Source organism: Periophthalmus magnuspinnatus, chromosome 1 (genome assembly GCF_009829125.3).
Source record: "Periophthalmus magnuspinnatus isolate fPerMag1 chromosome 1, fPerMag1.2.pri, whole genome shotgun sequence".
NCBI classification, from domain to species: domain Eukaryota; kingdom Metazoa; phylum Chordata; class Actinopteri; order Gobiiformes; family Gobiidae; genus Periophthalmus; species Periophthalmus magnuspinnatus.
Genome location: NC_047126.1, coordinates 21,572,901 through 21,588,175, shown reverse-complemented (window position 1 = coordinate 21,588,175; position 15,275 = coordinate 21,572,901). Strand labels below are relative to the sequence as shown.

The window sequence follows — 15,275 nt, the reverse complement described above, 5'->3', positions numbered from 1 at the left end:
GACAGCATATAATATTGCAACAGTAGAGGCACTGATTAATAATTGGATAAACTGGCTTGTTTAGGTTGTGAGGATGCAGATCAGAGCGTTCTTTAGAGTTTAAACCAACTGGATTTCAGCATTGGAAGTGGCAACCCAAATGGAGACTCATCTGATTCATATTCTGTTTTCTGATTGAGTAATCATTTAAAAAATACCATCTTATAAATAACTTGGCCATTATGTCGAAGGTTTTTGTAATTTAGAATAAATCAACATTACAATTGTTATCCGTAAGTGCTATTTGTTTTAAAGACGCTTGTCATATGTGGGGATAGGACAGATGGGTCAAGTTTATGAAATTTTGAATAAAAGGATCAAAGGAGCAAGATATTTAACATGTAACACTCTTTAAAAAATTCTCATACAAGTTAGGTAACAGTTTTTGAGTAATCACTTTACTGTTGCCAAGTATTAAGTTATATATTTTTAGTAAATAGTAATAGATTAGAGTTGGACACATTTTAACAAGTTTTATGTGCATTTTTTTTTTTTTTTTTAATCACTACAGCAGTTCAGACTAATAAAGGAAATTTGGCTGGCAAAGTGTGGTTATTGCCCCTATTATTGGCTACACATTCGCACATTATCAGAGTGTGTCTTGTCCAAGGTTTGGACTGAAATCAAACTTCCAACCTCCAAATTTGTGACCTAAAATTCAACCCTACACAGTATTAAAACATGACCTGCATGACACAACTACATCAGTTTTGTCTAATACTTCAGTTTGAGTTAATTGAATAAGCAAAACATTTTCAAATAGATACACACAGAAGAATTTAACGTAAACACAAAAGCAAGATCATAAAATAACTTTTATTTACCATTATAAAAACAGGAAGAAGTCACATTTGAGGCGAGTCAGTGTGGTCCTATGATATGCAGTTAGCAGGCACAAAATGGTGTCTCAGTAAGTGCTGTATACTTTTATATGAGTTTTATAGGACTCAACTACATCTTAATTATAAAACTTTAGAAAACACATATACATTTTACATATAGATTCAGTTTTGCAAATTACACCACAATAGTCATAGGACTGTTTATAAAGCAAAAATAAATCATTGTATCCCTGAATTGTTAGAAACACAGAAAATTCACAATTCCAAAGACTAGAACAAAGTTTGGTTTAGGTCATTAAGTTAAAAAAAAAAGTTGTGTTTTATACTCATGTACATTTTATGAGAGTTGTAAATATTATTGACAGTAATCCATTACCAGGGCATGCATGGGTTTGGACAGTCACGTATATAGGACTCAAGAGTGCCTTCGGAAACTTGCATCAGTGTTGTGTAGGTGGTCAACTGAAAAAATACAAACTATAATAAACATATATAAACATATATAAAAGACTATATTGACTGAAGACTTACCTTATTTAGTACAGGCTTCGTTGAGAGCACATCATATAGTGTTTTTATTGAAATATTCTGCAAAAGAAATCAAAGTTTTCACACAAAAATACAAAAAAAAAAATTAGCTTTTCAGAGTGCCAACAAATCTAAACTAGCACTGTACAAGGAGTACGCAAAGGTAAATACACACAGATACACTGACTAAACTGTGCTGAAATTTAAAAAAAAAATCATTTAAATGAGAACTAACCAAAATTGAGGCTATAGTTGTTGAAATAATCTTAAATTACATTATATTGTATACAATTATGATTGCAATATTGCACTGTAAAAAAGAAAGGAGGTCTCACTATACATTTTTATGTAGTATTGAGTAGATAAAAGGTTTGAAATTCTTAAATTAAATTAATAAAATAAAAAGACCTGCATGGGAGAATAAGATTTAAATAAAATTTCATTAATATGACTTGTGCCCTGAGATACAAGGTAAACATGTTATAATTGGTAACTGGTCACTATTGTAATGCAGATTTTTTCTTAATTACAAAAACACTGGGGATGGTGCCTCATTTATTTATGTTATAATTTGTGATGTTTTCATTCTCAAGACTATTGGATTACCAGTTTCAGTGCTTAATGTTTTAAACTTAAAAGATTCTCATTAATCAGAGCTAGTGCAGCCTCTGCAGCTCAGGGAATTAATTCTGGCATAGCCTGTCCATATACTGAGGAAAGCATGTCCGTGTACTCACAACAACCCAGGTTCAGTTGTGATTGTTGTATCTTTTAAAAACAGCAAGAGCGCGGGCTACATACAGTTCCTAAACAAATATGAGCTACAGAGAACTCTGAGTACCATAGTTTGAGAACCACCGTCTTAAAATATTGCCAACATATTTCTTTATTTGTATATACAAACTGTCCTTACGTTCTGTGTGGTCTTGTTCATGCACGTCATAGCGGGAGTTCTTCGGTCATCTAGAACAAAGGGATCCTCCCAGTGGTCATAGTTTGTCTCCAGGACATACCAGCGGCCCAGTTTCATGTTTAATCTACCAAAAAAAAAAAAAAAAACACTCACCCACAGTGTAAAAATGTTCTTACTATTTAGGTATTTAAATGAATGTGGGTGAGGTAAAAACATGTCTGTAAGCACTTTCTGTTCAAACAAGTGGTTTCACAAGACAAGCACATGATAAGCAGCACTGTGACTAGAATAGAGGAAATCACAAAGGTCAAAATCAAATACTGTTGTAATGGTTATGTACACAGTGCTGATTTTAGTTATATTATCTCTACATTTCAATATAGTACCATAACTACCATAAGGGTGGTATTATAGAGTATTTTTTCTCCAAGGTGCACCATGTAACTTTGTTTCTGATGGAACATTGCCACCTGCTTGTCTCTTTGAAAGGTTATTGCTTTACCAAGAATGTTCCACAATATGGCATTAAACTTATCTAACCTGCATTTATTCAAATACAGGTTTCAATTAAGGTGCCTCACTTGGAAAGATTTGGGTTTAAAAAAATGTTAGAGGTACAGTCCAAGCAATGTAACATCATGCATCTGGCAATGTTCCACAGTATGGCATTAAACTGAGACAAGCAAGTGGTGCCAGCAGGTTATAGGTCAGATCTGTTCCGAAAACCCTTGCTTCCAGTAAAAATAGCATCTGCATGGAAACAAGCAGGTGACAGACCCTACAGCAGAAAAAGTTACATAGTGCATCTTTAAATGAAAAAACACTTTCACTGCACAGTCCCCATGTTTTCTTTCCCTTTGAGCTAATACTCACTCGAGCAGGTCCAGGCTGAGCGTTCTGGAGCGGGTGATGATGCAGCCCTGTCCACTCTTGTTCCCTCCCAGGATGAAGTACGCAGGAGCCAGCAGCTTGGTCTGAGCCAGCAGTGATCTGGCATTCTCATAGCTGCAACAGACAGGTACGGTATCTCAGAAAAAAGTTCTATAAAATATCAAGGCAGCTATGAAAAAAAATACCTGGTTGCATTTTCCAGAACAGAGCGTGTCAGAAAACTCATCCACATGCCGTCTCTCTGACCTAGAATCCACTCCATGATGCCTGCAAAAGTGAACACAAGTATTATTATTTGAACTTAGTATTATATAGTATTTGGTCATCTACACTTACACTTTTCTACACTTGTGTGTGGGGCCTACAAACCCTCAGAGTAAGACTACCACTAACTACCATTGTTGGAATGATATATGAAATGTTCCTGAGCACACTGTAATATTTAACAAGTATTTTAAAAGTTTTAACAAAATGCTTTGTAATGAGCATACATTTGAGTCTGGTGTTCTCAATGGGCTCTTGCTGTATAAATAAAGATAAATGAAATTAAAATGAAACCAAATTGTGAATATATCATCACAATTTTAGCAGTAAAATCAGTGTTTGATTTGGAAATGTTTACTTCATATCCGAAGACACCGACAGATAAAATTTATGAAATGAATATATGAATATATTAGTGAATCCCTTTAAAATGTATCTTTCTGTGTTGTCCATCAAATAAGGTCATTCATTTATGTTGTCTGCCCATAACCTTAACAGTACTCACCAATATATCCTCCGTCCAGGCTGAAGCGCTCGTTCATAGTCAGGCTGAACAAGTGCTGAGAACAAGAAATAACATTCAAAACTTTTATGAATTTAACTAGGTTGTTTAGGGAAAAATATCTTATTGTGGCTTTTCTGAAAAGAAATATGAACCATGTAATTTTGATCTGTACAAACATGTTCTGAAATACAGTGTTAGCAATTTTTATGCAGAATAAAACTGCATCCATTCAAATTACAATTTCGACTGTGATAATCTTGCAGCCCTAACCTAAACAACATTTCATAATCTTCCATTACCCACCGGTTTGATGCCAGTTAGCATGCCCACGTATCCTGCGAAGTTGGTGGACTTGAATACAGTTTTGTTGTTCTTCCTAAAGTCCAAGTTAACCACTAGAGGCTTGAGCTTCTCGCTAATGATCCAGGACTTGTTCTTCATGTCCCAGCTGAGAAGAGACACGATAAGGGTTTGTGAAAGCTTATATTTGATGACAGCAGAGAAACTGAGATCAGAGACACTTGTAATGGGACGTTCTTACCCCATGAATAATCCAAAATCCAGATTTCTGCCATGGAGGAGATTCCCTGGAGAAGACAGAATTAAAGATGTTAAGTAACCTAACAAATGGTTAATCCCAATGCACAGGTACAGCTTCTGACAGGAAGAGGAGAGAAAGTAATACAAAAAGATGTACACTATATTGCAAAAATATTGATATTGCAATATGTCGAGCAGCCCAACATCAAAACATATTTTATTATCTAAAGGGTCTATATAACGCTAATTTGTTCTTTACCATTTCCAAATCAGATGTTTACAGCAATAATCCAGAAAAAGCTCCTCTGTGTTTTTTAAGTTGATACAACAAGGCACAAAACATCTAACCAATCATTCAAATAACAGATCAGGAGTTAAAAATGTAATGCAATCAATCTGATGATGCAATTTTAATTTGTCAGAAGGTGCTCAGTGATTAGAGTGCTTGTCCTGACCTGAAGGTTGGCGGTTTGAACCCTGATTGGATGACTTGTGCATACTGTTGTGTCCTTGAGCAAGACACTTTCTGTGTATGAATGTAGTGTGTGAGTCAATTGACAAAAAATGAAATTGTAAAGAGTTTGGAAAAGCGCTATATGAGACTAATGCATTATCATCATTATTATTATTATTATTAAGTGTAGTATGTGTATTGTATTTACCTAGTTACTGATTTCTTCGGCTGTTTTTAGGCTACCTCTCCTTGCAAAAGTCATTACCCACCTTTAGCATCTTCTGCTACAACAGAGGTGCACACAGTGAAGACCTCGTAGAAAATGTTGAACAAAGTGATCTCCCCTGAATGACACAAGTTAAAAAATTAAATTCAATTAAATGTGCCTTTAACACAAAGTAGCTAGCTAGCATTACCAAGTGGAATGCCCGAGTCTAAAGCTATTCCTTTGATCTCATCCTTGAACGGGTCAGGCAGTGTATTCACTATCAAAGGCTGACAAAAAAATGTAAAAATAAACACAATTTTAATAATGACAGATGTAGTAGATGTTGTACGTATTCTGTTTTTTGACTCTCACCAAAGTTATGTCAACCAACTCAATCAGTCTCCCACTGGGCACAAAAGCCTTAGCCAGGTCTCTAATGACTTCAATCATGCCGTCCAGCTTAACAAATAAAGAAATAATTTGTTGAATTAAATAAAATGAAGATTTATAAATACATATAATAAATAAAGAAGGACCATAATTTGCAAAATATTAAAATAGAACAAGACATTTTCTCACATCTTTTTTCTTATCGGTGATCACAGATGTCCATCTCTTGTGGGGAGGTAGGTCCAAGTCAATAGTGTACCAGCTGACTGTGCCTTTAAAACTGTTATAGAGCAGAACAAGCAAAACACATGTAACTGAAGTCATTTGCACAACATGCCATGGGTAAGTACTCTTTACGCTCCCAAATATATGCTGAATAGGCAGTGTTCAAGTTACATCAAAACATCCTAGTACTCCTATAGTTTAAACTGAATATTACAATAAATATATAATTACTGGCACAAAGTTTGAGATCTACTCTGTCACTATAAATAAACAAACTTTTATCTATAAACACTTCAGAACGTTGTGCCATTATTTAATCCAAAACACGTCACGTCAGTTGAAAGGACTTTGTATTATATAATCAATATGGTAGGTTAGTGGGCCAATCTCTAACTAATATAGGTTCATCATTGAATCATCAATGTATTTTGACACAAAAAGCTGTAGCAGAGCAAAGAAGTATAATCAACATTTAATAAAGGATTGTATCAATATTAAAATAATGTAATGCACCCATTAGTCTTAATTCTAAAATGGTCTGTTTGATTATTTTTATAGACTTTATCTGGCCTTATTTGATGGTATGTTCATAGTCAAAAACAACGTTTTGATGACGTTGTCTGGCTTTGTTGCTCATTGTATTATCATAAACTTATAAAAGAGACTACACTGGCTAAAAATGACTGCTTGGGTCCCGACTAGAACCAGGAAGTACGAGCATATAAATCCTGTGTTCAGGTCTCTGCACTGGCACCTGTGGCTCAGAGAATAGACTTTAAAGCAGCTCTGCTGGTGAACAAGTCTCTCCATGGACCAGCATCAACGTACATCTCCGACATGTTAGTGCCATATGAACCATCTCGCACTCTGAGGACTTCAGGGACCGGCCTCCTGCTGGTGCCCAGAGTCAGGACTAAACATGTGGAATCAGCATTTCAGTTTTATGCAGCTAAAACCTGGAACAGTCTTCCTGAAGATGTGAGACAGGCCTCTACTTTGACAAGGTTCAAAACAATTCTGTTTAGCTGTGCATATGACAGAAAGGGTTTTATTCTGCTCTCTTCTCTTTTAATATTAATTTTATGATGATTATTTATGTTTTTAAGTAGTGTGTATTGTGATGTTAATGTCTTTCTTATTCTGTAAAGCACTTTGAAATATGTGTGTACAAATAAACTTACATGTCTGCCTTGCCTTAAAAATTTAATAAAGGCAGTAAGTGACATTTATACTTCACAAATTGAATGAGATAAAATTATTTAAATAAAATAATCTTAACAAAATCTGTGGAAAACCTTGCTAGCCGACTGAAAATCTAACTGAATGGAACTTAATATAACTTATAACAAATGAAAAACCATGAGCAGCTTCAGTGGTCAGTAGTGTTATGACAGACAACAGACATTACAAAATATCCAGTGACTCATCTCTAGGTTTCATCTCGCCTATGATGGTTTAAAAATAAAACTTACGTGGGTCCTTTTGGTGGATACATGTCTGTCCGGCAGTCTTCTGTGTACTGCAAGTAAAAACCATATACATGTAATGATGATTCCTACACGATCATCACAGCAGGATCACGATGTTCCCTTATATTGTAAGTTTATTAAATTATGAGTTCATCTTGATGCACGATGTACTCACTGAATTGTCACTTACCGGTGGGAGAAACTGCGTTGATGTCACAGAAATAAAAACTGTAAAAACTAGTACATTTAAACGAGCCATTTTGACAGATAGCGACCAAATGTTCGTCCTTTGAGCTCCAGTCTGTTGTTGCGGAAGCTGCTCTGTTTACCTCGTGACAGCGCACTCAATTTAGGTAAAGAGGGGTCGAGATAGCGAAGCACTTGATTTAAAGCACTTTCCACATTATATATTACTATGAAGCAACACATTTAGACATTAAACTTAAAAAATATCAACAGGAGTGTGTGGTTGATTGCTATAATATTGTGAAAAAGGCAAATAGACAAAAAATATTTACCCTAACACCCGTAAAAAGGTTGCACAGTGGTTTGTTCCACTGAGGAAAAAAAAAAAAAAGTATTCCCCTCTGCTGTACTGTATTGAAGTGTAAGATCTGCTATGCTCAAACATGGTTAATATATTTCATTTTATTTATTTGTTATTTTAGATTGGGAAGTCACAAGTAGTTCTACAATATGATTTGATATATATATTTTTAATAATACCAGAAGATAAATGCCACATTTGTATATTTGGGAATAAATAAAACGTACCACATTATAAAATGTAATAACCAGTTTATAGGGGTCAGATCAAACAAATTCCATTCATAGCTATGAAGAAGTCTCCATCCATCCAGCCATGTTCTTCCACTTATCCGGGGCCAGGTCACGGGGGCAGCAGTTTAAGCAGGTTCTCTACTCCCAGACTTCTTTCACCCCAGATGCATCCTCCAGCTCCTCCGGTGGGTCCCCAAGTCATTCCTAGGCCAGCCAAGAGACATAGTCTCTCCAGCATGTCCTGGGTCTTCCCTGGGGCCTCCTTCCACATGCCCGGAACACCTCCCTAAGGAGGTGTCCAGGAGGCATGGCTGGCTTCTCTCGACGTGGAGGAGCAGCGGTTCTACTCTGAGCTCCTCACCCTATCTCTCTGCGATCTTGTCCTTTTGGTCATTACCCATAGCTCATCTACTTTAATTAGAAAAATAACATTGTATTTTGATCATGTATTGTTTATTAAAAACATAATTTCCACAAAGAAATAAAAACAATAATAATAATAACAAACTGCTCCTTGTCTTCACCATGTCTTCACTTGCAGTACCTGTCTGCTTTCATTTTACTCCTCCTAGAAAACACAGCAAAAGTTCGTTGTTATAACTTTGCATGGTCACAATTAACATGTATGATTTTTTTTATTTTTTTTTATCAGACCTGTCCAACAGAGCCTCATGAAACTTCCCATCCACTCTGGCTTTCTTTAACGTAGTGGAGTCTTCCTCATTGACCCTGAGCCGGCGATCCTGGAAACTCTGGAACTTCTTTCTGTAAACAAATTCCCCAATAAAATTAAGTATTTGTGGAACATTAATCAGCATTGAACTAACCAAAAGTTGTAATAATTAATGTGCTGTTATTTGTAGTTTTCAGAATTAGATTGCAATGGAAATACACCGGTAATTGCTTTAGTAAGGGTACTAATATTTAATCATTCTGAAAACCATGGATATTTTAAAAGGAGTCGGCAATTTCAAGCTTTTATCGATATCATTGGGTTAAAATGGAACATTTCTGCAACTAGGTTTAGCAAGGCTTGACACCCTTCAAATACAGCAGTTACTGTAGACTCCTAAATGTTGGCCAGTAAAATTTACCTAAATATGCTGATGCCCAACAATAAAAGTCTTTTGGGAGGGTGCTTGAGAATCACAGGTTTAGATTAGACATAATGCAGATCTAATTTTAAAATGTTATTTGATAATTGACAGTTTACACACTTTCTCCAAATTTGACAGTGTCCGTCCATAAAGAACCCCTCAAAAATTCCACCCCTTGAACTGCCTTCCGCAGCATTGCAAATTTCAGAGTGGGAAGCTAATTGGAGCTACTTAGACAATCAAGTATTTGATTATTTGTTTTAATTTGAAAACCATTTTATTTTACGTTACTTGAGGCAGGTGACAACTTTTATGAAATTTTGGGTGGTGTTAACCAATTCACCTATGTCAACATTGCCACTGTTCTTTTCAACCAAATATCTGAAATGCAGTACATCTTTGCCTTCTACATTCCATGACTAATTATTCTTCACAAATCAACGCTGAGTGAAGGACTGTGCATGCACTTGTGTACCACCACATCCAGGATACATACACATAATTGACCTCACAGGACTTGACATTCCCCCTGTCTTCATCTGCCAAGTCATCCTTCTGCTTCACCTCCTTCTCCGTATTGGTCCGAATCTATTTTTAAAAAAGGAAAAAAAAAATCAACATGGGTGTATAAGCTCTGTACACCTTGACCCCTGAAGTGAAGTTGCAGACATGTTGTATAATTAAATAAAGAGCATTAAACCGTGTGGTAAAACACTATTTACACTTCACCTTCACCATCTCGCCCTCTCCCGCAGTCTTGTTCTTGGCCTCGATGTCCCCGCCTTCACTATAGGAGATGAAGCAGCTATTGGCAGCCAGTAGAGCCATTTTATTCTAAAAATATATATATATATATGAGTAAATTAAACAGAATTGTGGTAAGATTGAATTTTGTGACTGGCTTTGAACAACGTGTAAATAACTTTAAATGTAGTGCAAACAGTGTGTTAAAGGTGCACCCAACATTTCGGTTGGAGGCTCCGCAACCAGCGTGTCCCATGGAGATTTTATTGCTTTGGCTGGAGTGTTTTGCAGTATGGCATTAAACTTAGCTATCCCCATGAAGACACATCTGATAATTGAAAAAAACGCAACCTGGTTAAGTTCAATGTCATACTGTGGAACATTCCAGGAAAAGCACTACCATGTCCATGAAGACAAGTAGACTGCAGACCCACTAGAAAAGTTACATACTGCACCTTTAACTTTATCACCTCAAACTAAATTGTACATTTTGATTCTAAATAAACAACCACAATTAGAGAACTGCAGTAGGCTGCTATATAGTGATATAATGTCATCTGAAATATATCCAGGTACTTAATGTAAAAGAAAGTGAAGGTGCAGATAGGTTAAACAGGCAGGAAGCTGTGATAAGATAGATTAATGAATGCATAATGAATGACATCACCAAAGCTAAGAGTGATCTCAACTCACATGAGAAGGACAAACAAAGTCAGGGCACTGTACAAAAAAAAAATCTACCTTTTCCTGGTTCATTATTCTGTGCCCTTTTGCCCTCTAGTAGTGCGACAACTTGTGAGGTGCTAACAAACAAACAATTTGTATTGTGTTGTAGGATTTGATCATTCAATGAGCCAATTTCTTAACAACATTCTTCTGAAATGTCATACAAGACAGATATTTTGTTTCTTTACTGACCACTTGTGGCTAGTGTTATCTATGAACTAAAGAGATAAAATGCAAATGCCAACAAAATAAAATACACACCAGGAAAACATGAATATATATATATATATATATATATATATATATATATATATATATATATATATATATATATATATATATATATATATATATATATATATATATATATATATATAAAGTTCACAGTTCACAAGGAACCTGCCTTCATATACTCACATCCTGAAACACTGGCTCCCACTGTTCTCTGGCACCGATGGCATCAGAGCGTCCCACCACCAAACCCTCTGAGTTGATCCCCAAATACTTCCCATATCCAGACTTCAGAGCAATCCTGAAACACAAAATATACACTCTATTATTCATAAAACACAAGGCTGAATGCAACACATTTTTTTCCAGGACAGATAATGTGTAGGATGATAAAGAGAGAGCTGGATCTACATCATGTCAACTTGTCTGCTGAACAGTACAAATGATGTTGTGCTGATGCAATGAGAGAGGTGATTTGTGGTTTTCGCAGGTTTGGAAATGTGGTGCGTCTCACCTCGTGTCGGACAGTTTAATGGCGGTAAACTGCTCTGGAGGATCAGGTCCTTCGTCATCTGAAACATCAGAACCACATCCATTAATTTACATTCAAACTGTCTAAACTTTTTTCCCCCCATAAAATATCTCTATAGCACAAATGTTTTTTCATGTTGTTTTCATCTGTCATAGACTGAGATCCAAAAACACTACTTTGACTATTATGACAGGTTATTATGAAGATAATCAAGAATCTTTGTTAAAGCCCCAGTATGTAACTTTTTTTGCCAAAAAAAAGTTACATACTGGTTTTCATCATGGATGTTTTAATTGCACTGAAAAACATGAAAATATGTGTCAATGTGAGCAGGCTTGAATCTCCTCAAAACAGACTCTTATTTGGCCTAAAGGTGGGCCTCATCCTGCTTGGAAATGTTGTTCCTTTGGCTATAATATTCCAGAGTATGGTATAAAACTCATATAGCTCTAGGGACAATGTTCCATAAAATCATGCAGTTGACTTTCCACTCCCAGAAAGTTACATGGTAGCACTTTAAATGGAAACATTTTTTCTTTTAACTCAATGGCTTCATTATGGCTGCACGATTAATCACAATCAGCAAATCAAAAAGACTGCAATTTTTGAAGTACATCATTTCCTCCATAAATATACAGTCTTGTCATGAATGAAGTATTTCTTTTCTAGGTAGACAAAGAGTGCTCAGTGTCCTTTTACTTATTCTAAAAGTATCAACTTGACAAAGGAATAGAAATTTAGAGAAATTATAACTGGGAAAGAAAAACGCAGAAATTGGGGGTTGTAAATACAGTTTATGAGATACACTGCCAGTAGAATGGGCCAGTCCTTTACACATAATAAAACATACATAACAAGGAAATTATAAGACTTTCTGCTTTGTGTTACAAACCAGTCAATTGTTAATAGTTAATTTATGCATGTTGTATTAGGATGTTGCATCATATTTTATCTTACAGTGTCCTCTAATAAATGTTTATTAGACTAATCACCAAACTACAGATTTACACGCAGTTTACAATCATGTTATAATTAGGGAATAATTTGGCTTTTTAGACCTGCAAACACAGTATGACATTCCTATATTGTGAGATACAGACACAAAGTGCCATTTTAACAATATAACTTTTGTTTGACCTGGAAAGACTAATGTAGAGATTGACAATCTAATTTTCAGGGGAATCTTGGCCTCTAAAGGTACTCTAATGTAAATGTTTTTAGTCGTAGGGGAAACTGGGGGATCTGGAGGAGACCTACACAGAGGTGAGGAGTACTTTCAAACTCCATACAGAAAAGTATGGAGTATTATGGATTATGTATAACACGATTTCCAGCTCCCCTTTTTGTTGCCAATAGGGATTACACAACTTAATTTCCAGTTTTTGAAGCTAGTGGGTTATCTGTAGTTAGTTTGCAAGAGTAAAGTAGCCTATGTACATAATATGTTTATTCAACTGTTGTAATACTTTTGATGCATAATATTAATAGAGATGATTTTGTAAGTTTTAGATGGTGAAGATTTACACACACACACACACACACACACACACACACACACACACACACACACACAAGAACTCAGAAGTGTTCATAGTTAAGTTGATAGTCATTTCTTCATCCACTTGCTGGCACTCTTTCTCAGCACAAGATAAATTACTTTTGTTTGACAAGTAAAGGCATGCATAAATTAAGGAAATTAAAACAGTTTGAACTGTTTGTTTTGTTGAAAAATTTCTCCCCAGCTACAATTCAGAACTTTTTAATTGCTCTTACTCATTTTACCTCAAACCCAGGAGTTGGTGTGCCATAAAAATTTCTATACATGCCACTGGAGCAAACATGAATCCCAACAATAATTTAAACTAAAGACATTCAGATTGACCCTTTAAAACTGCCAAAATCATTACTGATATAATCTATAATATTAAATAATAATATATAATTCATAATATTAAGCATCCAAAGTATTACAACTGTTAAATCAACATAAGTGCATATTTTTTCTTGCAAACTACCAATAGTTACCTCACTGCTTTCAAAAATGGAAATAAACCCATATAATAACACTTACTAAAAAAAGACCGAGCTCATGGACTAGCCTTTGCCAGAGAAGCCTCTCAAAAGCCAGTATTAGACCACAAAAGCCTCTCTTCGATTGTAGCCTCTCTCGGGATTTGTTTATTCTTACCTGGGTGTGGAGCTCCGAGTGTGAAGAGTCCTGTGTCCAATGCATGGACATAAGCGTTATTCTCCATCTCTATGGCAACTGTCCCAGTAATTTCTCCAAATCGCTTGACCACCCACCAGCCACCTAACAAAAGTGAAATTATGTGCTTAAATATCAGCTGACCAGTTCTTCTTGTTAAGTCTACACAGAATTCTCCCAATCATGACATGCATCCAAGCAAAGAAGCATGTGAAGTGACCCCATTAGTTTTACTCGGGATATCTTGTAACACTATGCATTGTGCTACAATTCTGTAAGCATCTTCCACCCTTAACATACATAATAGTACATACCAACAATATCCAGTTTGCCTGCGCCATCTTCAGCTTTTCTCTTCTTATCCTTGTGCTTTTTTTTCTTTCTGTAAAAAAATTAAATAATGTTTGTGAAGGAGAGAGTATTTAATGTTAAGGCTAAATTGACCCTTGAGTCCTAGAAATTACTAGCAATGAAAAAAACTGGTAGCGAATTTATTTAAAAATTCACTGATTTCGGACGTATTTTACAAATTCACCAGCTACATTTTTGCTAGCATGTAGCAAATCATGTATGATTAGCTATATGCTAGTTAGCATTTTGGGTTACCATTCCGTCTACAAATTTAAATCAACGTATGATTTTCTGTTTAAATAGGTCGAACAACTGAATTATACAATAACTCACCCCTTGCTTTGCCCCTTTAAAACTAGCTTTGTAGATTTCACACGAGAATATTCATCCATGATTGAAATCGCTAGTCAGACATGGGTATGTTTTGGCTGTGGAGATGAATACGGAAGCCGCAAGAGAACAAAAGGCACAAAAAAACATTGCGAAAACAAAACTCGGAAAAAAAAGAAAAGAAAACAGTGTTATCGTTATCCCCCTATATCTTTCATAATAATAACAATTACCCTGATAGTAATAAATACTCTTTCATTAAAATTAATTCCTTAATCTATTTTTATTTCGTCTTTTACATGTTCAATAAATCATTCACATCGCTGTCCTTTTGTTCAGAATCTTATCTTTGTTACCCTTATTTTGGTGTAAATTGATTGTAACCCGTAGGTTTCAAGCCACCTACCTACGCTCAATGATCCACATTTATAAAGACATAATCCAAAGGCGGGTAGAACTCAGTTACATTTACTTAGAGGTGCAGTCCTCTGGCGGGGAGTTCAGCACATGCTTGACTCTATGGAGCTGTTATTGCTCTGCTAAGAATGTTCCACTATTTTGTACCGACCTAATTACAGGTGTATGTAAAACTCAAAAATACTTTAAAAAAGAAGAAGAAGGCCTCTGGTAGAGGTCTCGAGCGTGGAAAAGAGTTGTTGTTTGTTTGTTTTTGTTTTTTGTTTTGTTTTTTGCTTAAACTGCTTAAATGTAGTATTCAAAATTCCCTGAATAATTTTGACAGTTATAGAATAATGGGCAGTCGCAGTCCTATTTTTCAGCTAAGCAGTAAAAGGTACAGTGTGTAAGTTTTTGGTGGTGGCACGTCACCTGCAAAGGAACAACATTTTTCATGTCGGTGCATCGAACACAACCAAAATTGTAAAAACATGTATTTATTTTAGTGTATTTTTGGCTAAACACACTGGGGCTGTAAATAGTACAAAACATTAGCAGCGTTTTTTTTCATTTTCTAGTGAGTATGATGATGTTATAATCTGTTAAAGCTGTTG

The 15,275-nt window shown here is 35.5% G+C and overlaps 2 protein-coding genes across 3 annotated transcripts; both read right to left on the bottom strand.

Moving 5' to 3' along the window:
- Positions 1–835: 835 nt before the first annotated feature.
- asah1b (N-acylsphingosine amidohydrolase (acid ceramidase) 1b) lies at positions 836–7,593 on the bottom strand. 2 transcript variants are annotated; one of them, XM_033969805.2, is made up of 14 exons: positions 7,459–7,593; positions 7,272–7,318; positions 5,764–5,854; positions 5,557–5,643; positions 5,393–5,471; positions 5,246–5,320; positions 4,524–4,569; positions 4,286–4,430; positions 3,983–4,037; positions 3,399–3,480; positions 3,196–3,327; positions 2,323–2,446; positions 1,413–1,469; positions 836–1,343 (listed from the first exon to the last, which is right to left on the bottom strand). In XM_033969805.2, exons 1-14 carry the CDS (start codon positions 7,525–7,527, stop codon positions 1,254–1,256), a joined length of 1,179 nt encoding a protein of 392 aa, XP_033825696.1. In that variant the 5' UTR covers positions 7,528–7,593; the 3' UTR covers positions 836–1,253. The 2 variants fall into 2 exon arrangements, with proteins under 2 accessions (XP_033825696.1, XP_033825688.1); XM_033969797.2 differs by having other exon boundaries at positions 1,176–1,343; positions 7,444–7,593.
- Positions 7,594–8,492: 899 nt separating this feature from the next.
- On the bottom strand, positions 8,493–14,385 carry frg1 (FSHD region gene 1). Its single transcript, XM_033968218.2, has 9 exons — positions 14,269–14,385; positions 13,899–13,966; positions 13,567–13,689; positions 11,361–11,418; positions 11,033–11,147; positions 9,875–9,979; positions 9,642–9,733; positions 8,703–8,813; positions 8,493–8,616 (listed from the first exon to the last, which is right to left on the bottom strand). The coding sequence occupies exons 1-9, from the start codon at positions 14,325–14,327 to the stop codon at positions 8,580–8,582; spliced, it is 768 nt and encodes a 255-aa protein (XP_033824109.1). The 5' UTR covers positions 14,328–14,385; the 3' UTR covers positions 8,493–8,579.
- Positions 14,386–15,275: the final 890 nt, after the last annotated feature.

Bases quoted from the DNA above. Each gene is read 5' to 3' on its own strand.
- asah1b (XM_033969797.2), bottom strand. From the start codon at position 7,527: ATGGCTCGTTTAAATGTACTAGTTTTTACAGTTTTTATTTCTGTGACA. The intron at 5,855-7,271 runs GTAAGTTTTATT...GCTCTATAACAG, and splicing joins TATCCACCAAAAGGACCCAC to TTTTAAAGGCACAGTCAGCT. The intron at 5,472-5,556 runs GTGAGAGTCAAA...TTTTTTTGTCAG, and splicing joins AGTTGGTTGACATAACTTTG to CCTTTGATAGTGAATACACT.
- frg1 (XM_033968218.2), bottom strand. From the start codon at position 14,327: ATGGATGAATATTCTCGTGTGAAATCTACAAAGCTAGTTTTAAAGGGG. The intron at 11,148-11,360 runs GTGAGACGCACC...TTTGTGTTTCAG, and splicing joins ATTAAACTGTCCGACACGAG to GATTGCTCTGAAGTCTGGAT. The intron at 8,814-9,641 runs GTATGTATCCTG...ATTTGTTTACAG, and splicing joins TCCTGTGAGGTCAATTATGT to AAAGAAGTTCCAGAGTTTCC.